This window comes from Rhinichthys klamathensis, unplaced genomic scaffold, assembly GCF_029890125.1.
Source record: "Rhinichthys klamathensis goyatoka isolate OS25496 unplaced genomic scaffold, OSU_Roscu_1.1 h1tg000111l_1, whole genome shotgun sequence".
NCBI classification, from domain to species: domain Eukaryota; kingdom Metazoa; phylum Chordata; class Actinopteri; order Cypriniformes; family Leuciscidae; genus Rhinichthys; species Rhinichthys klamathensis.
In genome coordinates, this window is record NW_026606649.1 from 11,312,139 (window position 1) to 11,338,813 (window position 26,675).

A 26,675-nucleotide genomic window follows, 5' to 3' on the forward strand; every position below is an offset into this window, starting at 1 on the left:
GCGTAACACTTTCCCCGCTGGCAAGTTTAAGACAATTGTATTCGAACTTTGATAAGTAAGTTCTATTTATGTGGATACACGTGTGGCACATTTGTTACTTAACGTTATGTGTTAGTTACAGAAGTCCTAACTGTTTTGAACGCTGTGGATGTGGTGTGTAAAATAAATCTCTGTAATTTTTTTTCCAGCAATGTCGTGTTTTAAAGGTGACCTCGACTTTTGCCCTGAATGTGGAAACATTCTCCCAGTGCCTGGCAGGGAAAATACTATTAAATGCCCTCGATGCTCTTTTGAAATATCTGTTCAAGGTAAGAGAGATCTTTTTAATGTCATAAAATGTAATTTATGGCAGGGGTTTTCAAACTGTTATTCGGTGACCCCTAGGGGCCCGCGAGGGGAAAGTTTAGAGAAAAACTATAACTAATATTTAACTAAATACATTTTATTAAAATAAAAATAGATTAAATCAATAAATTGATTTGTATGAAAACATGATACATAAATGCATGATCTTACAACACTAAAAGTAAAAAGAAAAAAAAACTGATTTATGAAATAAATAAATGATTTAGCTGTATGGTTCTCTCTCAGAATTCACAGGTCAAGTTATTAAGTCGTCGGTGGTGTTTAATCCTTTGGATCAGAGCTCTATTGCTATTGACAGCGTGGAAGATGCTGAATTAAAGGGTCCAGTGGTAAGTTATTTAAAAATACAGTAATTCATTCTTTAAAACTATTAGTTCTATTTGTAATGTCACCCAATGTACATTCTCACCTATTTCTCATTTTCTGCAAACGTTTCATTAGATTGACAGGAGATGTTCTCGCTGTAATAAAGAGGGAATGGTGTATCATACAAGACAGATGAGATCTGCAGATGAAGGGCAGACAGTCTTCTTCACATGTATACACTGCAGGTAATTACACACCCTTAAAGGGATAGTTCATCCAAAAATTAAAGTTATGTCATCACTTACTCGCCCACAAGTTGTTCTAAACCTGTATGAGTTTCATTCTTCTGTTGAACACAAACTAAGATATTTTGAAGAATGTCAGTAACCAGACAGTTGCACCCATTGACTTCCATAGTATGAAGAAAAATACTATGGAAGTCAATGGCTACCGCCAACTGTCTGGTAACCAACATTCTTCGAAATATCTTCTTTTGTGTTCAACAGAAAAATGAAACTCATACAGGTTTGGAACAACATGAGGGTGAGTAAATGATGACAGAATTTTTATTTTTGGGTGATCTATACCTTTCTACCCCAGACATTGTTTTAAGTGATTATAATTGCCATCTGTTCAATCTGTCAGTGTACTGACAAGAAACATATATTCATTTGATTTCTCTGTTACAGGTACCAAGAAAAGGAGGATTCATGAGAAAATAACCTTTGCTGCTGTTGTTGTCTTTTACAGTTATTGGTTGCCAGAATTTAAATAGTATTAAGTATTAAAAATGTTTTTATTTGTCCACAATGTTAATTAATAAAAAAATAATAAAAATAAATAAAAAGAATGTGTGAAAGTCCTTTTTTGCATGAATTTATATTATACAGTTTACGTGTATAATTTTTTTTTTTTTTTAAAAGAGTCATGCACAAAAACACCGAATATAAATCCATATTTTTATATAAAAGTTTACACAAAACTAACGTTACAGTTTATCGAAAAGTCATGGCACGTGAACCAATCAGACTGCCCGTTTCGGCAATCACGTGATCATTCAACATGGCTTCATGCAAGTATCCACACTGAACGCTTGTGAAGAAATGAAATGATTCACATCATTTAATGCACTATATTGTGCTCCCTGACACATGTGAAACATGGTAAGCCTACTGACTATATATTAAATATATGTTTAAAGCGAAAGGTATATATTACATTTTTTTTATTATTTGGAACGTTTCCTATATTCATTAACGATAGGACAAAAGCCTCAAGGATTCAGTATGTTGTCTTCACGCTATTCGTTGATGTTGACTTCTGTTTTTAAATGCATTTAAGTTGTATCCATTGAACGCCTCAGTCACATGTTCCTATGTGCAAAAAAAATGTCTGAACAATTTGACACTGAACATATGTCTTATAATATATATTAACAGTATGACGCTGTATTTAACACACATAATTATTTTTTATTACATAAGTTTTAATGCTAGTCATCTTTTGCATCTTTTTGCAAGTCATCTCCTTATTCATCTGTCTGCCTGTTTACAGATGAAATTTCGCGTCCAGCTGCAATGCAAGAACTTGCATGAGTATTTAAAGGAATTGAGCCCTGAGGTCCTCGATAGGCTCTACAATCACCCTGCAACATGCCTAGCTGTATACAGGTCCATCTTGCTTTAGTGTTTAAATATACATGCGTATTGACACGTATGAATGTTATTTGGTTAGATAATAAAATATCAATGAATTGACAATGCAAGTGCCATTTAAACTTTTTTTACTTTTCAAGCCACAACATTTCTTACAAAGAAGTCTGTGACCGTTTTGAATTATAACACAACAGTTCTAACATCTGGTATTATTTTCAGGTGCTACTTTGTTTTTTATCTAATCTAATAACATTCACAAAATTCGTATGTAGCATAATTGGTCAAATACTTTTCTGATGCCATTATATAATACAAGGCTGTAACTTTTTTTTTAGCATGGGTGGGGCTATTGAGTTATTGGTCTTAAAATAATTAAAGGATTAAAAGGGATTTAAGGGAATAACAAATATGAATGGCAGAAGTTCCAGGTTTATTGTAGTTATGATTATGAAGTAATCAATTTAAACTATTTACAAATTAAATAAAAATGTGAAACGTTTCTTGTTTCATCATATTCAGTTATGAATTACATGAATCATTTAAATAACATATTGTGTATTTTCTGCTCAAAACTGAACTTTCATTAAAAAAAAGTTCAGTAGGTTGCATCTGTGGATATTACTGTCGGTCACGAGAAATTTGGCCATTTCTAATTATTGGGGGGGACTTATCCCCTTCAATGCCTGTGGTGGTTATGGTCCATATAATACTAAATCTCAGTGAGTTATGCTGATTGGCTCATTCTCATTTATTTGCATACAGGGAACTTCCAGCTTTGGGAAAGAATTACGTGATGCGAATGCTGTTTTTAGACCACCCACTTCCACAGGCTGCAGTTGCACTGTGGGTTAAAAAAGACAGTCAAAAGTAAGTACAATAGTTAGTTCTATCATTCTAATACAAATCAGTATATTACATTTCTAAAGGATCATGTGACACTTCAGACTAAAGTAATGGCTGCAAAAAATTGTTCATCAGCATTGCCATCACAGGAATACATTACATTTTAAAATATATTAAAATAGAAATAAATTATTTCATATTATAATAATATTTTACAATTTTACTGATTTTACTGTATTTTTCATCAGATAAATGCAAGTTTGGTGAGCCTAAGAGACTTCTTTCAAGTACATTAAAGAAGCCATATTTTGCCCTTTCACAGAGTGTTGATTTTGTTTTTGGAGAATAGAATAGATTTTCATGCTTGAATGTTATATTTTACATTGTTTCAGTCTGTCAGGAGTGCTCTGTTTAGTTTCTGTCTCTATGAAACCCCCCTTCTGAAAAGCTCAATGTTCTCTAATTGGTCGGCTGGACTAGAATGTTGTGATTTGTCAACCGCTTCGAGCGTGTTTCAGTTGTCACGCCCCTTACTATAACCACGAGTTTCAACACTACTAACGCAACTCAACCAGGCCTCTGCCCTTTTTTTTGCATATGCCTTCGGTGGGAATTATTTAAATGAGGGATATTGTAACATGCACGCTCTTGGAAGAAAACTCAAGAATACAATCGAGGCGTTTCAGGGAGTTCAGAAACCGTGATTGCTGATATAGAGAATAACTCCCTTTGGAGTGACTTTGTGCTTTGTAACTTTGCAGACCTTTTTTTCATGCTCAAACAGCAACATTACACACTAAAGAAAGTTGAAAATATAAAAATGCTTAATAGGTTTTTTTTCTATTCATTTTTTTTACTGACCACAAATTTTGAACGGCAGTGTCATAAATTTCTTTCTTATATGTTGGCGTTTTTGCTTTTCCAAGAGACCACGATCAGTGTGTGTCTGTGTTAACCGGGCTACGGCTCTGGCACGGTCAGCAGCTTCAGGGTGGACTCCAAGGCTTTGTGCTCAACCCTGTGTTTAAAGACAACCTGAGAATTGCACTGCTAGGCGGGTGAGGAACACAGTTTTAATTGAGAACCAGCATAGTGTTGCAGCAGCAGGTTTACTGGATTCACGTTCTCTTTTATCCTTTTGCCAGTGGTAAATCGTGGGCAGATGAGGGCGGCAACCTGGGTCCTGATCGCCATGCGAGGGATGTAGAGAGTCTCGACCGGTACGCCATGGAGCGTTGGGAGGTCATCCTTCACTTCATGGTGGGCTCTCCTAGCGCAGCCGTCAGCCAGGATCTGGCCCAGCTCCTCATTCAGGCTGGGCTCATGAGGAGGTAGAGCACACCATCACTCCACTGATGCACCAACCAAAGTAGGTCAAATATGATGGGTAGACCGAAAAATAATCTTGATCTGTTTTTTCCCCTCTCAGCGAGGTTGGTGATGCTCCTTGTATCACATCAGCAGGGTTTCAGTTCCTGCTGCTGGACACGGCATCTCAGCTGTGGTACTTTACCCTGCAGTACCTCAAAACAGCACAGGTCAGTGCACAACATATAAAATCTGTACATTAAATATCCCCTACATTATGATACATTTGTATCATACACCGATTAGTCCAACTGCAGATTCACATGTACCCAGTTGAAATTATAAAGGACATTTATGCGCTTGCCAAAAGTGCAATAACAGCATGAAGCTTCCAAGTCCTGTCAGAGAAAGATAAACAACTTAGCATGGCACAACAAGTGTGTGTTTGCCTTTTTAACATATTGAAAAACATGGCTTTCTTCTCGTTTTGCTAACTTTACTTAACAAAAGTTGAGAATTTTAAGCAGCATCCCAAAATTGTGTCTATCATATGAAAACATATGGCCTCATGCCAATTCCTTCAATAACTAGACATCTGGATAAGAGTACTTTGCATAGATTGCTCGGTTAGAGAGTTCCTGCACAGCAATCCGTATACACACAACAAGGTATTTATGAATCTGATTATGAAAGTAGTTGGATAAAAATGTTTGCATGGCAATTGCTCATCTGTTTGGTGAATTATTCAAGACTTGCACCTCAGTCTGATCATTTGTTTCCCCCAAGGTGTTTACATGATGGCTTTTCATTCCAGTTGAGCTATCATTCTGATTGTTCATAGTTATTAGGCTGCATGTAAATGTGGTTGGCATGATGGAAAATATGGCTCCACCTCCTTATTAACAGTCTAATCTCTCTCCTTCATAGTCGAGAGGAATGGACCTGGTAGAGATTCTTTCCTTTTTGTTCCAACTGAGTTTTTCCACTCTTGGTAGGGTGAGTACTGCTTTTACTATATCAAGAAAAAAAACATGAGTCATAGATAAAAGCCATTACTTATCATAATTAAAGAAGCCATTTTCCCATAGTCCCATAAAATAGGGTTGGTCTCGTGGTTATTAATAGGTTTTGCTTTGTAGTTTGATTGTTGTTTTTCTTGCAGGACTATTCTGTGGAGGGGATGAGTGAGTCTCTGCTCACATTTTTGCAGCATCTACGAGAGTTTGGTCTGGTTTTTCAAAGAAAGGTTTGTGATCAAGGAAAAATACTGAATAGCTCTGAATAACGCATGTACCCTCTAGTCGAAATATGTACAGGATTTGGAATAGGATTTCTAGGAACTAGAACCAGTCTAGGAACCAATCTCAAAGGATCCTTGCCAAAAAATCATTTTAAATGTATTTATTTATTTATTGGGGGTCTGCGTTTTTTTTTTTTTTTTTTTTATAAGACTTTTATGCTCACTATGACTGCATTTATTTGATTAAAAATACATTAAAAACAGTAATATTGTGAAAAAATATTACAATTGAAAGTAAATATTTTCTGTTTTAAGATATTTTAATATGTAATGTATTCATGTGATGGCAAAGCTGAATATTCCGCAGCTTTTACTACAGTTTTCAGTGTCACATGAGCCTTCAGAAAAATATGCTGATTTGGTGCTCAAGGAACATTCCTTATTATCATCAATGTTGGAAAAAAGTTGTACAGCATAATATACACTCACCTAAAGGATTATTAGGAACACCTGTTCAATTTCTCATTAATGCAATTATCTAATCAACCAATCACATGGCAGTTGCTTCAATGCATTTAGGGGTGTGGTCCTGGTCAAGACAATCTCCTGAACTCCAAACTGAATGTCAGAATGGGAAAAGAAAGGTGATTTAAGCAATTTTGAGCGTGGCATGGTTGTTGGTGCCAGACGGTCTGGTCTGAGTATTTCACAATCTGCTCAGTTACTGGGATTTTTCACGCACAACCATTTCTAGGGTTTACAAAGAATGGTGTGAAAAGGGAAAAACATCCAGTATGCGGCAGTCCTGTGGGCGAAAATGCCTTGTTGATGCTAGAGGTCAGAGGAGAATGGGCTTACTGATTCAAGCTGATAGAAGAGCAACTTTGACTGAAATAACCACTCGTTACAACCGAGGTATGCAGCAAAGCATTTGTGAAGCCACAACACGCACAACCTTGAGGCGGATTGGCTACAACAGCAGAAGACCCCACCGGGTACCACTCATCTCCACTACAAATAGGAAAAAGAGGCTACACTTTGCAAGAGCTCACCAAAATTGGACAGTTGAAGACTGGAAAAATGTTGCCTGGTCTGATGAGTCTCGATTTCTATTGAGACATTCAGATGGTAGAGTCCGAATTTGGTGTAAACAGAATGAGAACATGGACCCATCATGCCTTGTTACCACTGTGCAGGCTGGTGGTGGTAGTGTAATGGTGTGGGGGATGTTTTCTTGGCACACTTTAGGCCCCTTAGTGCCAATTGGGCATCGTTTAAATGGCACGGCCTACCTGAGCATTGTTTCTGACCATGTCCATCCCTTTATGGCCACCATGTACCCATCTTCTGATGGCTACTTCCAGCAGGATAATGTACCATGCCACAAAGCTCAAATCATTTCAAATTAGTTTCTTGAACATGACAATGAGTTCACTGTACTAAAATGGCCCCCACAGTCACCAGATCTCAACCCAATAGAGCATCTTTGGGATGTGGTGGAACGGGAGCTTCGTGCCCTGGATGTGCATCCCACAAATCTCCATCAACTGCAAGATGCTATCCTATCAATATGGGCCAACATTTCTAAAGAATGCTTTCAGCACCTTGTTGAATCAATGCCACGTAGAATTAAGGCAGTTCTGAAGGCGAAAGGGGGTCAAACACAGTATTAGTATGGTGTTCCTAATAATCCTTTAGGTGAGTGTATAATATGATCATTTTTAATTTCTTTGATCAATACAAATAAAAAAATTAACAGCATTTAATTGAAATTGAAATCTTTTGTAACATTATAAATGGCTTTTCTGACACTTTTGATCAATTTAATGCATCCTTGCTGAGTAAAAGTATTAATTTCTGACCCTAAACTTTTTAACTGTTGTGTGATTATACTGTATATATACACACATTCTTTTATTAGGGACATGATCAATGTCCTGTAATAATATGGGGATCATTTAGATACAGATCTAAATGTTTTCTTTATTAAGTTCTTTGAATGCTTTGTATTGAAAAGTTTAGTTTAAATATGTCTAAAACAAGCAATTGCACCAGTTTGCATCATTCCCTGCATCTATTCACAGAGGAAGTCAAGGAGGTACTACCCTACGAGGTTGGCCATAACTCTCTCTGCAGGAGTCACAGCAAGCCCTGCCTCTGGGTCTGCCTGTTCTGCACTAGGAGCCATACCAGGAACAGGGGACACAGGCTTCATCATTGTAGAAACAAATTATCGAGTATATGCCTACACAAGTATGTCAGACTCCTATTACACACACTGACATGTCTGAAAGGCTTTGCGCTTTACAAAATCAGTCAAAACGCTTCTTCTATTTCTGTCTGACAGACTCTGAACTCCAGATTGCATTGGTAGCTCTATTTAGTGAGATGCTGTATCGGTTTCCTAACCTGGTTGTTGCTCAGGTAACCAGAGAATCAGTGCAGCAGGCCATCAGTAATGGCATAACAGCACAGCAGGTGAGAGATGCATACAGCCGCTGTAACTCAGAAACTATTTCCCTGCAGACTGGCTTTTCCTTTTACTGAAAGTGTGAAGCTGTTTTGACATTTATTTAATGATTTTTCAGATCATTCACTTCTTAAGGACCCGAGCACACCCAGTAATGCTTAAACAGGTAATTGCTAACAGGTTTAAATTTTATCATTGTGCTAATAAGAAGAGTTTAAATAAAATTTAGCTTTAACTTTACATACTTGGTATAGTTTAGGGCAGGGCGATATAGATACAATATATAATAAACATACTTATTAAAATTATTTTTAATTAATTATTAGAGGGATAGTTCGCCCAAAAATATATATTCTGTTATCATTTACTCACCCTCACGTCATTCCAAACCTGTATGAGTTTCTCTCATCTTTGAAACGCACATGAAGATATTTTTAATGAAACCTGAGAGGTTTCTGTTCATCCATTGAAAGTCCAGGTAACCAAAATGTAAAAGGTTATAAAGGTGAAGGAAAACTAATTCATATGAATTGAGTGATTTAATCCAAGCCTTGTAAAGAGATACGATTGCTTAATAAGAACAGATTTAATTTACAGTGAATTAATCTACAATCTAAACATTGATTATTGATTATATATAAATATATAAATTGGTATATACTATAGAACAAAGAAGCTTGTACGTGTGTCACATGCTAGAACAAACCTCACTGGTTTATTACATTGTGCATTACCATATTTGATGCTACATATATATATATATATATATATATATACTAAATAGTATACTAATAGTATACTAAAAAAGTATACTCTTCACTTTGTGATGAGTCAGAAATTAATAGGGGATGGTGTCAAAACAACCTAAATTAATACATATGCCAACAAAATTAAAGATATGATTGCAAAATAATACTTGTATGAGATCTTGTTTTTATAGTTAAGCAATATCACAAGAGCGAGAGAGCTGTTTTCACAAATATGTACACGATTGCAAATGTGATATTGATTTTATACAAACGTTCAATGAACAAAATTGTATTTTTAAAACATTAACATTATTTATTCAGTTGTAACTGTACCAATTCAGATGCAACTTCTGTGCCACCACTGTAGTGCAAAGATTTTTTATTTTTTTGGATTGGTAACAGCTCTATATAGTGTCTCATAATTCTAATTTTAATTTGATTAATTATAACACTTCTCTTAGGCCCCATCCACACTACTGCGTTTTAGTTTAGAAACGGATAATTAAAACGAATACGATCTCCGTCCACACCAGCGTTTTAGCTGCGTATTAGAATTGATCTCCGTCCACATTAAAACGACTGAAAACGCGGATCACGTGACCATTCACCAACACTGGGCATGCGCGTGCCGGTGTAAACACAACTTCATTGATAAAAATATCTCACCACGCTCTGGGTTAACCCCAAACCGACGCTCCATATACGGTCAACGCCGCCGCTGCACACGGGAATTGTCACAGATCGCTTGAATAATAGCTTGACTCCGGCGCATGTAGGCGGTTATAGCGTTGTAAAATGCAGAATTTACTTGTAGGCTACAACAGCTGCTAGCAAAGATATACGCCATGACTGATGACACCCAATCAGAGAGCTGAGCGTGAGCCTCTACTACGTCATCGTTTCTAAAGTCCTCCGTTTAGACCAGTCTACACTAAAACGACCTCCGGAGATTCAAAACGAAAAACGAATCGGCAGCGTTTCTAAACTTGGGAGGTGCAAACGTAGCAAAAGATCTACGTTTTTAAACGAAAAGGCAGTAGTGTGGACGGGGCCTAAGGCAGTAGATGCGGATCTTTTAAAGGAATTTAAAGAATGCTGGTCTGGTCTTGACTCAGTTTCGCCCTGCCCTGGTCTTGTTCATGTCTTGATCTCAACCCCTCAAAGTCTTGGCCTTGTCTTGGTCTCAACACACACTAGTCTTGACCTTGACATGGTCTCGGTTTAGGTGGTCTTGACCACAATGCTTTTTATAACCTATTTGGATCTTTTAAATTTTGGTTACCTTTCAATGGGGGAACCATTGGTTTCAATCAAAGAAACCTTTAAAAATATCTTAATTTGTGTTTCAAAGATTAACCAAAGTCTTATGGCTTTGGAACGACATGAGGGTAAGTAATTAATGACAGAATTTTCATTTTGAGGTACTGTTCCTTTAATTGATAATAATGAAGAATTATTACAATTATTTTTAATCATTTAAAATTAAATGCTTACGGATTTCTTAACATAGTTTTTTTTGTTAATCATCCTTTTAATTATTTAATCCCATGAATAAAAAATGCATTAATCCCATTAGTTCCCCCTTGTAGTTTTAGATGTCCCTTAGTGTGTCTCCCTTGTGCAATATGACAATTCTTATCATAAAAATTCTATACTGCTATGCAAATTTTCACTGCTCAATGCATGAACATGTTTCCGTGTGTCATTCTGTCTTCAGACCCCCATTCTTCCCCCAACCATCACAGATCAGATCAGACTGTGGGAGCTTGAGAAAGATCGCTTACAGTTTACTGAGGGTGAGTGTGCTTTTGTGCATATGAGACCAGTTCTTTGTAGTTCCAAAGTGAATTTACATTTCCCATTAATAATCTATGTTTTTACTTTGAATAAAACCATTAGATATTATGCAATTATTGTATTACATTAGTAATTGTAATGATTTAATTACAAATGAAATGATTTAAACAATAGAGTGTTGCAGTTTCATTTAAATGGAACCTCTGGGAATGGATGTCTCCATTTCAATAATATATATATATATATATATATATATATATATATATATATTTTTTTTACATTATCTTGATATTATTACAGCATGGAGAATTTGTTTCCACTCCGTGGGTGACCTGCAGGGTTCATTCTTTCAAGTGTAAATGTCAGACTGTATAAGAAGTGTGTTTGTGAAATGTAATGCAAATAAAAAATTAGCATTGGAATAAGGTTTGGGGTAGGGGGTCATAACCGCCATCTGAAAATAATATACAGACGTCTCAGTTATGCATTTTGTGTCCTTCAACTTTACACAATGTTTTTCTTCCAGGAGTGTTATACAACCAGTTTTTATCCCAGGCTGATTTTGAAGTGTTGCGGGACAGGGCTCAGGTAAAAAATAGCACTTTTTTACTTGGTGTACTTGATAAGCATTAGCTGTCTCTCCTGCAGTAACGAACAGAGTATTGACAGTAAAGCCTCTGTCCTGCAGGGTTTAGGTGTGCTGGTTTGGCAGAACCCCGCTCACAGGGTCATGGTGGTGACGCCACATGGACACAGCGAGGTTAAGAGATTCTGGAAGAGACAAAAGAGCCATACATAAAGGAAATAAGGAAAAATGGACCTTTAAGACCACAAGATACATCATTCACTTGAGAATGATACTGAGAATTACTACTAATGGATGGTCAAGAGGAACCAGCTTTAATGAGGACTATTTTTTTTTTAAGGTCATCTGTTTAAAAAAAAAAACTGTTTCTATACATAGTTCAAAGCCTTTTGCTGTTTGTGAGACAGTATGTGCATTATTATTCCCTTATTGACTTGTGCTTTTGTAGTGTCTGTCTTTGCTACATGTTTGTGTCTGAGGTAAACTACGGACTAAAATAAATGCTGTTTACACTGAATGCTAATAATGTCTATCGTTTGATAACATGGAAATTTAGTCCATGAAATTTACATTTCAGTCAAAATAATTAGGGGTAAAATTACTGAATTCTGTTTAGCCTTTAGGATGATGCAGGGGGAATAAAGTTTAGTCTTAATGGGTGAATCTCACGAAAATATGTTCACCAGGTCACATTTTTTGAAGATAACATTTTTAGATGGAATGTAACGTTACTTTCTTTTGATGTTTTCAAGTTATATTTTATATTGATATATTTCAATTAGTTTTACTTATTTTTGTAGTACGAAAATTTCTATTAGTCACCGCTATCATCAAATAAATAAATCCATGAAATAGCAGAAAATTTCAGTTAGGAATATTTAAAATTAATTTACAGTAGTTAACTTAGTTACAATGGATTAATAAGGATGTATGTTTTTTGGGGGGAAATGGTTTCCATGGGAAATGTTTATAATGATCATCCTGGACAAAAACAAAAAGGTTTAGTTGTCTGGCTGGAGCTCTCGCTGTATTTATGAGTCCCTATTTTTTACAGTCCATGGTCCTGAGCAGTGCTGTGACTGCTGTCTGAGCTGATGCTGTGATTTCTGCAGTTAGCCGTAAAGCTAGCTGTTCAGCCCGGGTCATTCTGCGCTGTCAGCTCCACTGCATGACGCTACCGCTGCAAACAACACGCCTGCGCCGTTAAATGACGCTCATTCACCGAATATGTAGCGCTTTATCTTCAAATCCTCGGGTAAATATGTATTTATAGGCATGGCAAACATTTAAGCGCTTATATATTCTGGTTTAGAAGAGCAAAACGGGTCATTCTCAAGGCCACGGATGGAACCGGGGCAGCTGCGTGAGAACCCCCCCGGATCCGGGGAGCCTGAGTCAGGGGAGTGGAGAGAGGAGAGCGCCGGGGTGGAGGCTGAGAAGAGGGACGACACCCTGAAAAACAGAAGCGGGGACGGAGGAAACGAGGAAGTTACGAGCAAAACCGAGAACACTGAGGTGGTGGAGAAAGATAAGAATGAGTTTGATGAAGATGAGGGGCAGTATGAGGAAGAGCTGGACCCCAGGATTCAGGTATTAAAATTTGGACCCATAATAAACTTGATATTGTGAGTGCATTGAACTATGACACAATATTCACAATTTGCTTCAATTAATGGTTTATAATGGCAAAATTATTTTAAATGATTTGTTTGTTGGCAATTATGCTGGCTTTTTATAAATTCTTATACTTTTCTCTGTTATTTAATGAATTAATAGTTAATAATTAATAATTGAATGTCAGTTATCTCCCCTCCCTGTGTTCCATTTGTCAGGAGGAGCTGGAACACTTGAATCAGGCCAGTGATGAGATCAACAGACTCGAACTACAGCTGGACGTGAGTAATATGTGTGACACTACTACTGTGTCTCAAAATCTGGTCACAGTGATTTTGCCAAGTAAGACATGGTCAACATATTTTGTTGATCCTGGATCAACATTCCTGTCCCAAAATGTAGTCCTTACCCAATCCCTACCCCTAAACCTAACCCTACCCATAACTTTTCCCTAAAATCAGAGGGTAATGAAAGGTGAATAGCACTGATGTTTAAGTACTTCACCCTGGTTCTAAGCCTAAACTTGACATACCGGTAAACTGTAAACTTGTCCCTCAAATCTGATTGGTTGATTGGAAAGTTGATCCAGGATCAACAAAGATGTTGATCCAGGAACATGTGGTACTTGGTGAAATCACATTCACCCTCAAAATCTATAGAGGTGCCTGTAACACTTTATTTGTATGTGTCCTTGTTACACATATTACATGTATTTACTATAGTAATAACTATAAATTAGGCATAATTACATGCAACTAACACTAAACCAAAACCTAATCCTACCCTAACCCTATAGTTAGTAGTTAATATTGCTCAGTACTTAAATGTATAATTACACTGTAACAGGGACACATTAAAATAAAGTGTAACTGAGGTGCCTGCTTTGACAATAGGTGTGTCTTAATTTGCGCATTTACTAACTATTCTATGCCATTTTTAAGTATAAATAGCGTGAGTAGTGTTTTCACAAAAAATTCCAATACCTTCAAATACCTGGATAATACACCAAAAAAAAAACATACTATGGAAGTCAATAGGGCCTATCAACTGTTTGGTTACAGACAATCTTCAAAATATCTTCTTTTGTGTTCTTAAATGATTACAGAATTTTCATTGTGGGTGAACAACCTTTAATTAACCGAAAAACGGAAGTGTGCAATGTTGGACACTTCATGCACTCAACTGTCGCAGAGTGGAGGAGGGGGAAGGGCTATCAGACTCTAATGTCAAAATAACCTTTTAAAGCTCCTGTCCGTAACTTTTTTGGGTTAAAAATTATCCAAAATAATTTTTTGAGCAAGTACATAACCAGCCAGTGTTCAAAACTATCTGCTTGCCTCAGCTCGATTCAAAACGGTAAGCTTGTAATAATATTTGTAAATCCAGTGGTACTGGTGGATTTCCGCGGGAGATTCGAGCTTGTCTTTGCGTCATTACATCACATCTGTAGTGTACACATAAAGAAGGAGTCTCGGCTAATATAAGTTATATTGCGAGTGAGGATGTTGGAGGTGGAGATTTATATCCTTTTCTCACAGCACTTGATATAATTAAACTTATCAATTTGATGGCGGATCCAGAAAGGTTCAAACGACAATCACCAGTGACAACTAGAGATTCACCCGTTGTAAAATGCAAAAGACTTCGTTTGGACTTCGGAGTGGCTACGAAAACGAAAACAAGGATACATATCGGAAGGACATCACGCAATGCTGACGTTGTTAACATTAACAATTTGAGAACAAAGTATAATTTGCACGGTTTGACGTGATATGATAATCGATCGTTAGATTTAATCAGCGCGATTTACTGCAATGCTTTTTTTCAGTTAGTTGGTCAGAAGAACAAAAGTGGATGTTTTACTTACTTGTTCAGATGACATTTTAGGGTGAAAACTCTTATGTTGGTCATACTTCCAAAAAGTAGAGTCTGTGATTCTGAATGACAGTATCCACACCGCGCGGTGACTGACAGCTGCACACTCTCCTCAAAACATCGGATTCATCCGCGCTGTGCTGTGTCGAGGTACAACTCACGTAAAGTTGATAATTCCCATAGACAGTAAAAGAAATGGACACAGCGACCCCATAGACTTCAACGGAGAAAAGTGAAGTCAATTAGAAGCACTCACTTCCTGATGGCTGAGCATACTGCGCAGGCTCAAACTGAGCTTGACGATGTAGATGTGACGTGAGCAACCTGACTGACAGTTGTACGTCTTCTAGTAGCTGTGCCAAGAGGAATCTGAATCATTCCCTTCCGAATCTTGCAGAGCCGGAGATCGTGAGTATTAGCTGTCCATGAGCTAGCAGCAGGAGCAACTTTATGACTCTCTATGGGCTTCTCCCTTGACTTTATGCCTCCATGTCCCCCCGATTGCCAGTGAGCTTCTCCTTCTGTCTATACGGTAATTTCTCTACTGTGCGACGGAGAGTCGCGTCACGTGTTATGATGCAATCGTTAGCCTATTTTTACAAAGACTGCTTCTACGGGGCCATAACGTGAGATACAAGGTAATGGAGCCTTTTATACATTGTCGTGTTTCTTTAGAAATAAACAATGGACAAATAGAGTCTTTAAACACCTCAGATGTAAAGTTATTCGCTGTCAAAGTGACACCAAAATGAATGGGAGTCAATGGAATGCTAACAGCAGGTGAAGGCTTGCTAGCCAATGGCGGCCCCCGGGGTAGCTTCAGTTTCCGGCTGATGGATTACCCCCTTGATAATTCGGCAAATGACTGCAATTGCAGATTTCGAACAGAGACGGCGACAAAGAGGAAAAACTGAGGACTGCAGCTTTAACGTTTATACACTAGATCAGGGGTTGGCAACCCAAAATGTTGAAAGAGCCATATTGGACCCAAAAAAAAAAAAAAACTCTGTCTGGAGCCGCAAAAAAATTAAAAGCTTTATATAAGCCTTATAATGAAGGCAACACATGCTGTAAGTGTTATATTAGCTTTATTAGTATCAAAATGATTTGTAGGCTACAAATTAGCTCAGATCGGGCCCAAAAAATCAAGCCCGGCCCGGCCAGACACATTAAACGTAATTATGAGCCCGAGCCCGATTTTAAAGCGACCATTATTTAATGCGTGGGTCGTTATAACTGACGTTCTCAACTTTCTTTCTCCCGCCCGCAACATTTATGTTTTGTCCCGCTCCCGCCCGCAAATAGACTTTTTTCTGTAGCCTACCTCCAAATACTTTCAAGTTAGCCTACGTGTCGCCACCATACATCCTCCTGATAAATTATTTGTTATTAAAGCATTAAAACACAAACCACTGTTAATTTAACATAAAAGCAAGCAGTTTACTGCATGCATGATTTGGCAAGACTGAATGGGCGCAAAGTGCGCTCTCTTAATAATTCCTAAAAAACTGACAGTTCATCGCGATCTCACACATCTTTGTTATTATCAATGAAGCTGACTGCACAATGAATCTTTCATAATATCCACACTTTGTTCGTTATAATTAAGAGGATTTGCCAGCATACAGAATTCAGCACTGAACAAAAAAGTCAGTTTTGAGCGGTGAGGGGAGTCTATCTTAAATGCTTCTGATTGGCCATTGCGTTCAAGAAATCAACACATATGTCTGTGATTGGCTATATCGCTCAACGCTGCAAACATGTTATGAATAGAAATTCTGGCCTGTAAATCGTTTCTATTTTGTTTTAGTAGAGTGAGTGCATTACCGCACGCGCTCGCGCTCGCGCTCGGCCATCAAATCTAGTCCCGCACCGCACTCTATTGCGTTGGGAGTGCAGCTATCTTTCTCTTTTTCCCCTTGGGATCCATGGCCCATGACACACCCGCCGGTTTGTTTGTTTGTTTGTCAGCCACCGGTCTGGCATCACGCCGATCTGACAGACACGTGTGTCACAGTCTATGACGTAAATTCTTCGTTGACAGAAATGTTGAAATTAAATATTTATTATACACATTTTTACAACGTTGAAAAACTTTAAGAATGTTTGTCATGTTTTTCCTCCTACAGAAATTATAATAGAACAAAAAATATTTTTTCCATTTTCAATTTTTTGAAAAAGCTCCAGGGAGCCACTAGGGCGGCGCTTAAGAGCCGCATGCGGCTCTAGAGCCGCGGGTTGCCGACCTATGCACTAGATGGTAGAGGGCGTGCGTAGCAATAGCGTATAGTGCGTCATTTGGGACACAACTAATCTTCTTTATTCAAAATGCACATTTGATGCCCTGAAATGAGAGAGCCTGAGAGAACTCTTAAATTACAAGTGGTATAATGTCTTGCAATCATGTCCTGATCACTTCATACTTGTTCTATACCTATATTTTGTGAAGCCAAAATTGAAAGTTTGTAGTCTTTTTTCAGGGAGTGATAAGGATGATATATATACTATAGACCTTATGTAGCCCCGCCCCTTTTCAGCGCTGCGCTCCTTGTCTTTTGTCTTCCGGTCTGTATTTTCACAGTGATCTTGCGGATTTATGAATGAACGGCTCGTTTTAAAATCTTCTTGGTCTACTGACATTTGTTATCTGCTCTAACATTACAATCCGCATGAGAACTTTCGTTAACTTTACAATAAGTAAATCCACTTCACCAGCTAATTACTCCTCGACAGCGATGCCATAGAGATATACACATAGACAGTAAAAGAAATGGACACAGCGACCCCGTTGATTTCAACAGAGAGAGTTGAAGCCCAACATGGGCACTCACTTCCTGATAGCCAAGCGTTCTGCCCAGGCTCAAACTGAGCTTGACGACGTAGTTGTCACGTGAGCAACCGTTCTGACCTTCTAGTAGCTGTGCCGGGACAAATCTGAATTGAAATCTGAAACAAATCTGTTGTTGAAATATTTTGTCCCGTTGCTTTTATGAACTCTCTATCTATGGGCTTCTCCCTTGACTTTATGCCTCCATGTCCACCCGATTGCCTCATAGACGGTAAACGATTGCCGACGAGCTTCTACTTCTGTCTATACGGTAATTTCTCTACTGTGCGACAGAGCGTCCCGTGGTTATGACACAATCGTTAGCCTATTTTTACAAGAATGGCTTCTACGGGGCCATAACGTAAGATACAAAGTAATGGAGCCTTTTATACATTGTCGTGTTTCTTTAGAAATAAATAATGGACAAATGGAGTTTTTGGACGCCTCAGATGTAAAGTTATTCGCTGTCAAAGTGACGCCAAAATGAATGGGAGTCAATGGGATGCTAACAGCAGGTGATAGCCAGCTTAAATGGCGGCCCCCGGAGGCAGCTTCAACTTCCGGCTGATGGATTACCCCTTTGGATATACAGAGCGACCGCAAAAACGGAAGTTCAAAGACAAGATTCTAAAGATGGCGGCGCCCTTGTTTCTCTAACGCAGCGATTCCCAAACTGTGGTCCGCGGACCATTAGTGGTCTGTGAGGGTACTGCAGGTGGTCCGTGAAAAGGCAAAATAAAATATAAAATAATATTTTTTTACCTTCATTTTACCAGGAAATTCCCATAAAAAAGTAAAAAGAATATGTAGGCCTATATTTATATAAAATGTAAATTAAATTGTCAAGTTTTTGTGTGATTACTAAAAATAGGCTAGTGGCGCTCGGCCGTGACGTTCAAGCTTAGTGTCGTCAGAACCACAACATGGATCGGTGGATAGCAATTAGCAACAGGTTAGGTGAGCATTTATTTAGTTGTTTGTTTTTAATATAGGCCTATATTAGACAGACGATACAAAGAGGAAGGAAAAGATGTGGAGGGTGACAAAGGAGGATATTACGTTCATATTGGGCTGGCAAATAGACTCCAATGGCTTTTCCTTTTGCCAACTTTCTTTTATTTTTAACCTGGAGTAACGTTAGGCTTACTGTGTATAGGGCAGAGGCAAATATGTTCTCATTATCACATCACATGCATAGCCTTTATAGGCACTTTAGGCCTATATGAAACGAAATGTTTATAAATGGAATGAATAAGGCCTGTTATTATTTTAATTTCCAGTTAATGTTAGTTTCTTGATCTCGTGTTTCTGAAATGTTTTGCGGATGTGCTGTTAAGTGGACAAACTCAAGCCTACTTTTTGAGGACTTACGTTAATAATCCCCTAAAATCGCCAAAGGTTTTGAAATGCTGACTATATCCAAGTGTTCTTATTACTGTATAGATTTTATACTCCATTGCTATGGAAATAAGCCTGTTGTTCAAATGAACCTGATTATGCCCTCGGGCGCTTGAGTAAATAAATAAATAAAATATGTGGCAGCCGTTGTGTGCAGTAAACTGTCTTTAACAAGCTTGTTGTACTGATGTGATGACCAGTTATAGTTTTAGTGCTAGTTAGCCTATTTAGAGGTGTGGATTAATTCAGGTAGGACTGTGTAGACATATTTTATTATGTGTATTATGAGGTGGTCCGCGAAAATTCTTGATTACAAATAGTGGTCCACACACACAAAAAGTTTGAAAACCCCTGCTCTAACGCATAAGGTCTATACATAATGTCAAAATGCAATAGTACAACAGTGCAATAATACAAATGAACCCTTAGTGTATATGACACAATATTTTACACAATATAATATAAGTAGGCCTATATATTATATACTCAAAATTAAAATTAAAAAAAGGACAAATCTGGTCAAAGTCCTAGTCTTGGCTTGTGTACCCATTGCTTCTTGTCTCTCTCCTTCACTGTGTAATCTAATAAAGGTGAAAGAAGAAAGAAAACTCAGCCTTTGAACAAAAAAAAGATATGGAAAGAGTTTTATCTCTTTTAAAATGCATTTTGGTATCCTATTCCTAACTAAGAATTTTGTTGCATTTATTATTTGCATTCGATATTGTTTTTTCTACTGTCTGTGTGAGCACTGTTTGGGTTGCAAATCATCCCCACCAGTAGAGAACCACTAAACTGCAGTATTATTATGTATTGTTTACATGTTTTACTCATCGTGCCAAATTATGCATTGTTTTTCCCACTCTTTCTCATTATCTCTGTCTAACGCTCGTTTAGGAAGCGAGATCCAGCTACAGGAGGATCCTTACAGACTCGGCACGCAAACTTAACGCTCAGGGCTCTCAGCTGGGAGCCTGCATTGAAAAAGCCAGACCTTACTACGAAGCCCGGAGACTTGCTAAAGAGGTAGGTGTGTGTGTGTGTAAGAGAGCAAGAGAACATAATATTGTGTGTTTGTGCTTCATATCCTATCAGATGAGTTCAAGATGTTTTTGTAGTTTGCTGATTCATTTCCATTCTCTCATTATTGCAAGAAATCCTCCCGCTTAACCAGAAGACATTTGTCAGTGCAGTGGTCATTATGGCAAAAAGAGTTGGTGTGTTAATGTGATTAACCCTGATAACACAAGATGTGATTTGCACATCACTTTTCATTAGCGTTTTTGCAGCCAATTTTGAATATGTAATTGAGCTGATGAAAATCGTTTAGCTGTGGCTAGAGAGTAATTGGAAACAATTGAACCAGCAGCACTGAATTGAAACTTTGACTTGGCCATCAGCCGTCTCATGAAAAACTGTAAATAAGTTTGAGTGTGGATGAGTAGACAAGCCTTATATAAATGTAGTGTTTGTTTTCCATATTGATAAAGGAACAATATTCGACTAGTTTATCTATCATTTCCTCTTCCTTTTCTTTCTTTTATCTTAAAGGAGAACTCCGGCGCAAAATGAACCTTTGGTCTAATAAAACATTGGTACCTAGTCAACCATTCTCTGAGATTTGTTTTCATGATAATCGAATGTAAAGAGTTTTATCTCTAAAAACTGTTTAGCGTATAACGCTAGTAATGGGGGCATCTATTAAGTAAAAATAAATCGCTAGTTTATACCACTAACAAGACTCAAAATAGCCCCACACTAACACAGTAACATAATGAGGGTCCCTACATGCAAAACGAAGCATTGAGAACTTTGTAAGTGTACAGACCGTTTAATAAGAAGATATTTTATGAATACAGTCCACTTCGTGTATACAGACAGGAGCCATCTTTGGAAAACAGTCTAGACTAGTCAAACCACGAACGCCATTCATACAGTTCAGAAGTTCACTGAACTTCATACAGTTCAGCTCACTTAGCACGTCGTTCGTGGTTTGACTAGTCTAGACTGTTTTCCAAAGATGGCTCCTGTCTGTATACACGAAGTGGACTGTATTCATAAAATATCTTCTTATTAAACGGTCTGTACACTTACAAAGTTCTCAATGCTTCGTTTTGCATGTAGGGACCCTCATTATGTTACTGTGTTAGTGTGGGGCTATTTTGAGTCTTGTTAGTGGTATAAACTAGCGATTTATTTTTACTTAATAGATGCCCCCATTACTAGCGTTATACGCTAAACAGTTTTTATAGATACAACTCTTTACATTCGATCATCATGAAAACAAATCTCAGAGAACGGTTGACTAGGTACCAATGTTTTATTAGACCAAAGGTTCATTTTGCGCCGGAGTTCTCCTTTAAATATATAACCTAAAAAACCTTTAAACTAAAATAAATATTTTGTGGAAAAGCAATTATTTTCAACCTTCCCCGGACCTTCCCCACTGTTATGATTGGCTATCGTCAGTGCTATTATTAAAATATTAAAAAAAAAAAAAATAGATTTATAAATAATTGTTAATAACTGTTAAAACATGCCATCACAGTCGGTGAAAAGGAGTTTTATATTCTTTCTTTTTTCTTTTCTTTTACTCAAAATATTTTAATAATATTTATATTGTGCATATTGTGCAAAATAATGGCTACATTCACACAGCAGCAGATTTCAGTTGTTGGTTCAATTTTAAATTTTAAGTAGGGTTAAATTTACATACACATTTCCGATGATGATATTCATCTCAACAATAAAAAAGGGTTTTGACTTCAGTTATTCATTCATACAGACATTATTCAATTCCCTCCAGTAACAGGACACTTCTGCTAATAAACGTGGTTGTCGATGTGTGAACGTAGCCAAAGTCAGATATCATCCTTGGCAAGGATGCCATATTTCCATCAAGTTATCCCAATGAAATATGGCCTGCCATTCTCAGTTCCTGACTATTATTGATTGGCTTGGATGTTCTAATTTGTGTACAGCAATTTTCACTGACAGCAAGCCAGGCTTTTTGAGCTAAACGGTTTTCAGATCCAGCCTTGTGTGCGGGATGATTGGATGTCAGCTTTTCCAACCTCAAATCCTATTGGCCATTTCACCCACTTTATTTAAAATGAATGGTTATGGTTTGTGAAGTGTTATACAGTTGACTTCCCTCTGGTGTTTTCTTTTATTATATAACAAATAATATTTCCGTAGAATTGTAGTATACTTCCATACTAATGCCACATCCTTTAGCTAGTGTTTTATTACATAAATATAACCTGATATAAAGTTTGGAAAGATTTGCAGTCCCCATTCACTTTATGGCTCTCTGTAAGGTCAGCATCCGATCCTCTGGTTGGCTGCATGTTTACAGAGCTGAGTGATTGATTGCTGTACATGAAATATGATGGATGAGCTTACCCACAGGCTCAACAGGAGACTCAGAAGGCGGCGCTAAGGTACGAGAGGGCTGTCTCAATGCACACGGCTGCCAGAGAGATGGTTTATGTGGCTGAGCAAGGTTTATTGGCTGACAGAAACACTTTGGACCCTACCTGGCAGGAGATGCTGAACCACGCCACAGCCAAGGTACGACACAGTGACTCAGCATTGCTCTTTGATAATTACAGCAATAGGCAGTGGCATAAATTTACCCAAAAACACAAGTGCTCTTATGTTTACAACAGGTCTTAATTGCTAAAATCAATCCCTCATAGTCACAATTATAGATTTTGCTTTGTTAAATCTCAATGTTTCATATTTAAATGTGCACAGCTGGTTAGTGCGGATTGTAATTGCAGCATGGCTTTGATTGTCGCAGTGGGGACAATCAATAACGCTGATGAATGCACACCTACAGTTAAAGATCAAGGTTACACATCTTCATTTATGTTTTATTCTAGCCCTGCCAGTAAAATAGAGCAGCATTTTTCCGATGTTAAATCATCCCACAGTTTTTGTTTCTAGTTGGGTTGTCACCAAAATTTCAGCAGTCGATACCAATGCCAGGGAAATTTCAAGATTCTTGAAAATACTTATATGCTAATGAACACAGACCTTTATTATAACACATTGCCTCATGTTTTTCAATTAATCATTCAAGTGAACTGTCAGTAATAAAATAAAGAACACAAACAAACTACATGCATTAGAACAAATACAAACAATAGAACAAAGTTACAAATGATGTAAACACATTGTAAGGTTTATTTGAATCATTTAAGTGAACAGTCAGTAGTAAAATAAAGTAAAGATTACAGAAATGTATTACAAATACAACAAAAATAAAGTGCTTCAATTGTTCAAATTAATCATTCAAGTTAATATTCAATAATAACATAAGTAAAGAAAATAGATAAATTATATACAATAGAAATAAAAACAATAGAAGTTGCAAATTAAGTAAACACTGATTTAGGTTTATGAATTAACCATTAAAGTAAACAGTCAGTAATAAAATCAAGTACAGAAACAAATGACAAGGAATAGAATAATATGGAAATGATGTAAACAGTGCATTAATTTTTCAAATGTATCATTTAACTAAACAGTCAGTAATAAAAAAGGACAAAAAAACAAATTGTCTTTGTAATCTTTAACTTTTAGCTCTTACTCTGAAATGACTTTTCCCATGATGTCACTTAGGCCAAATAGTTATTCAAGGATTATTTTAGCAAACCGGCCCGGCTCCATTCTGGTTTGTAATGACCACTTTTAACAATCCATTTATTGTCTTACTTTGAAATATGTCACATTAAAGGAATAAAATGGGTTGTTCAGGCAATCCATGTTTGTTTTAAGTAAACTTTGGCAGTTTTCAATTTACCATTTAAGTAAACAGTAATAAAATGTAAAATAAAGAAACAAATTACCTATAATAGAAGAAATAATAATAAAAAAACGATAGAACAAAGATACAAATAAAGTTAACAGTGAAAGTTTGAGAAATTCAGAGGAAAGCATTTGACATTCACACTGTAGACAGATTGATATTGTTACATTTTCTTTAGCTGTTAAGATCAACTTGGTACTGATTATTGACAGTGGTGATCTGATATTGAATCTTTGTCAAATATTTGTATGAATGATACAGAAAGATATGAGAATATATTTGATTTAATGTCTTTCATGTGTGAAAACAGAACAGGGTATCACATTTGACATGTTGCTGTTTTCAGGTGAACGAGGCAGAGGAGGAGCGTTTGAGGAGCGAGAGGGAGCACCAGCGTGTCACTCAGCTTTGTCAGGAAGCAGAAGCACGTGTGCAGACTTTGCAGAAGGCTCTTAAGAGGGTCATTATCAAGTCCAAGCCTTATTTTGAGCTCAAGGCTCAGTTCAACCACATCTTAGAGGTATGCATCAGAGACTGGCCTCTGCTATAAAGGTATTCAAGGTCTGGTGGCCATATTGATTTAAGTAACAAAATTAAATCCTCTATGAAATGCAAACTAGGGATGGGCGCAAAGAATAGAAACTTCTCTTACAGCATACAAACTAATCATTAAAAATAATTAGTATAATTTTTTTTATGATATCAGCCATTTAGTTATCGACCATAACATGAATAATCATTCGCTAATCACAGGGGTGTCCAAACTTAGTCCTGGAGGGCCACTGCCCTCAACACATCTTTTAAGTGTTTTAAAAACACATCACAGGTTTTCAGTATGCCTAGTAAGACCTTGATTTGCTGGAATCAGGTGTGTTTAACTGGGGTTGGAGCTGATTTCTGCAGGACAGTGGGCCTCCAGGAGCAGGATTGGACACCCCTGGCTTATCATATCAACCTGAATTTCAAATATTAGTGCATCCCTAATTTTTTTTTTTTTTTAAATGTCTGATGGATGATCATCTGTTTATTTAGTCATTATAATGCCATTAATGTATTTGGTGCAAATACATGTCAAAATGGTTTTTTTTTAATCCAATGTGCTATGCTTATCCCCACTCATTAACAGGAGCACAAGTCCAAAGTCGTTCAGCTGGAGGAACGGGTGGCGAAGGTGAAGACCCGATATTCTGTCGCCCTTCGCAACCTTGAGCAAATCAGCGAGCAGATCCATGCGCAAAGGGGACGCATTCGCGCCACCAGAGAGCGCAACAGGGTTCGTGGGGGGCGGAGCTCTCCAGTCGGGGCGGAGTCTGAGGGTATAATTCAGTCAGGGGCATATGCAGGGGTGGTGGCCAATCCTTTAATGGATAATGACTGGGCTGATCAAGAGAAAACCCGGCAGTGGGTGGAGAAACACAGGGAGGCGGGGTGGGGCCATAGAGAGAGAGTGGAGAAGGCGGGGTCAGACTCCATGTCAGTCATAAGTCTGCAAACCATTGCCTCCGATCTGGAGAAGTTCGATTCTGTGGAGCACTTGGGCGACCTGAGTGATGTCGGAAGTATAATAGGTGAGGAGAAAGAAGCAGAGAGTGAGAGAGGATTTAGGCCCGAAGACAGAATAGTAGCGAGAGAGGTGGCGAACCTTTCGGGACAGGATGCAGATAAAGGTGCCTCAGGGACAGACAGACAGCAGAGAGATAGAGAGCGGGAGAGCTTTGTGAAGCAGCACCACAGAAGTGTTAGTTTGTGAGGAAGCAGGAAATTAGAGTTGTCTGTTACTCCACCTCAATCCTGGCGGGCTAAAGCTTGCCTGCAGGCTTCCAAGCGAGACTCTCAATTGACTACAAATGAATCAGACCGGAAAACACTCTGTATTTGCTTAAAGGTGAAGTGTGTAATTTCAGTGCTACTAGTGGCACAAATGGAACTGAAAAAACAGACTCTTTTTAAACAGGTTTCCCCCGAAACACTCACCCATCTGCTATTGGTTACATAAATAGATGGTCCCACCCCTTAACTTATGCCATTGGCTGAGCCGATGTTTCTGTGTCGGGCTGGTTGGGATGCTCAAAAAGAGTTTGCACTTTTCAAGGAAAGTCAATATACAAATGGTTTCATTATAGTTGCCCATTAGGTTGAGATAGGAGAATGTGGGAAAAAATTGCACACTTCATCTTTAAAGGGTTAGTTCTCTTTCGTTCATCTTCGTAACACAAATGAAGATATTTTGGTAACACTTTACTTAAGGCCTTTATGTATAATGCATTGTAAAAAATTTTTTTAATGCATCAATTATGCCTGGTAATGCAGCTTATAATGCATTTTATGATCTCATTTTTAATTGTTAATGTTGCCTATATTTTTAATGAAATCTGAGAGATTTCTGTCCGTCTATTTGACAGCCCATGCAAATACCACTTTGACACTTCAAAAAGTTCATAAATTGATAGAAAAACTAATCCATATGAATTGAGCGGTTTAGTCAACATTTTCTAAAGTGACACGATTGCTTTATTTGATGAACACGTGAGAACCAATGAGGTTTATTCTCGTGTGTTACGCAGCACCTTTGAGCTTCCACAAGAACCAATGAGGTTTGTTCTTACGCATCACAAGTACGGTTGAGCTTCTGTGTATGTTCGCTTGTCAATGTTTATATGTGAAAAAAAATTCAGTCTGTTTATCATATAGGGCCCTATCTGTGCCATTGACCAACTGAAACCTGGTCTAAAGTCAATGGCGCAATATATATATGTTGTTATTTAAAGAGCGCGTTAGTAATGTGTGCCTATAGGCGGGTACACTTTGTCCTGTAGATGGTCTGCTCA

The 26,675-nt window shown here is 37.6% G+C and overlaps 3 protein-coding genes across 3 annotated transcripts; all 3 read left to right on the forward strand.

Annotated features, from left to right (window-relative positions):
- Positions 1 to 4: 4 nt before the first annotated feature.
- Positions 5 to 1,507, forward strand: polr1h (RNA polymerase I subunit H). Its single transcript, XM_056254488.1, has 5 exons — positions 5 to 55; positions 189 to 308; positions 592 to 695; positions 808 to 917; positions 1,362 to 1,507. The coding sequence occupies exons 2-5, from the start codon at positions 191 to 193 to the stop codon at positions 1,384 to 1,386; spliced, it is 357 nt and encodes a 118-aa protein (XP_056110463.1). The 5' UTR covers positions 5 to 55; positions 189 to 190; the 3' UTR covers positions 1,387 to 1,507.
- Positions 1,508 to 1,730: 223 nt separating this feature from the next.
- gtf2h4 (general transcription factor IIH, polypeptide 4) lies at positions 1,731 to 11,837 on the forward strand. Its single transcript, XM_056254483.1, has 14 exons — positions 1,731 to 1,835; positions 2,227 to 2,342; positions 3,090 to 3,194; positions 4,097 to 4,228; positions 4,316 to 4,501; positions 4,600 to 4,708; positions 5,406 to 5,474; positions 5,641 to 5,724; positions 7,803 to 7,971; positions 8,066 to 8,196; positions 8,307 to 8,354; positions 10,655 to 10,733; positions 11,261 to 11,322; positions 11,423 to 11,837. Exons 1-14 carry the CDS (start codon positions 1,833 to 1,835, stop codon positions 11,531 to 11,533), a joined length of 1,404 nt encoding a protein of 467 aa, XP_056110458.1. The 5' UTR covers positions 1,731 to 1,832; the 3' UTR covers positions 11,534 to 11,837.
- Positions 11,838 to 12,437: 600 nt separating this feature from the next.
- On the forward strand, positions 12,438 to 26,136 carry sh3bp5lb (SH3-binding domain protein 5-like, b). The gene is made up of 6 exons (XM_056254484.1): positions 12,438 to 12,910; positions 13,153 to 13,215; positions 19,929 to 20,057; positions 22,443 to 22,604; positions 24,194 to 24,367; positions 24,974 to 26,136. Exons 1-6 carry the CDS (start codon positions 12,665 to 12,667, stop codon positions 25,595 to 25,597), a joined length of 1,398 nt encoding a protein of 465 aa, XP_056110459.1. The 5' UTR covers positions 12,438 to 12,664; the 3' UTR covers positions 25,598 to 26,136.
- Positions 26,137 to 26,675: the final 539 nt, after the last annotated feature.

Bases quoted from the DNA above. Each gene is read 5' to 3' on its own strand.
- polr1h (XM_056254488.1), top strand. From the start codon at position 191: ATGTCGTGTTTTAAAGGTGACCTCGACTTTTGCCCTGAATGTGGAAAC. The intron at 309-591 runs GTAAGAGAGATC...GTTCTCTCTCAG, and splicing joins TTTTGAAATATCTGTTCAAG to AATTCACAGGTCAAGTTATT. The intron at 918-1,361 runs GTAATTACACAC...TCTCTGTTACAG, and splicing joins TTCACATGTATACACTGCAG to GTACCAAGAAAAGGAGGATT.
- gtf2h4 (XM_056254483.1), top strand. The intron at 8,355-10,654 runs GTAATTGCTAAC...TTCTGTCTTCAG, and splicing joins ACCCAGTAATGCTTAAACAG to ACCCCCATTCTTCCCCCAAC. The intron at 10,734-11,260 runs GTGAGTGTGCTT...TTTTTCTTCCAG, and splicing joins TCGCTTACAGTTTACTGAGG to GAGTGTTATACAACCAGTTT.
- sh3bp5lb (XM_056254484.1), top strand. From the start codon at position 12,665: ATGGAACCGGGGCAGCTGCGTGAGAACCCCCCCGGATCCGGGGAGCCT. The intron at 20,058-22,442 runs GTAGGTGTGTGT...GCTTACCCACAG, and splicing joins CCCGGAGACTTGCTAAAGAG to GCTCAACAGGAGACTCAGAA. The intron at 24,368-24,973 runs GTATGCATCAGA...ACTCATTAACAG, and splicing joins AGTTCAACCACATCTTAGAG to GAGCACAAGTCCAAAGTCGT.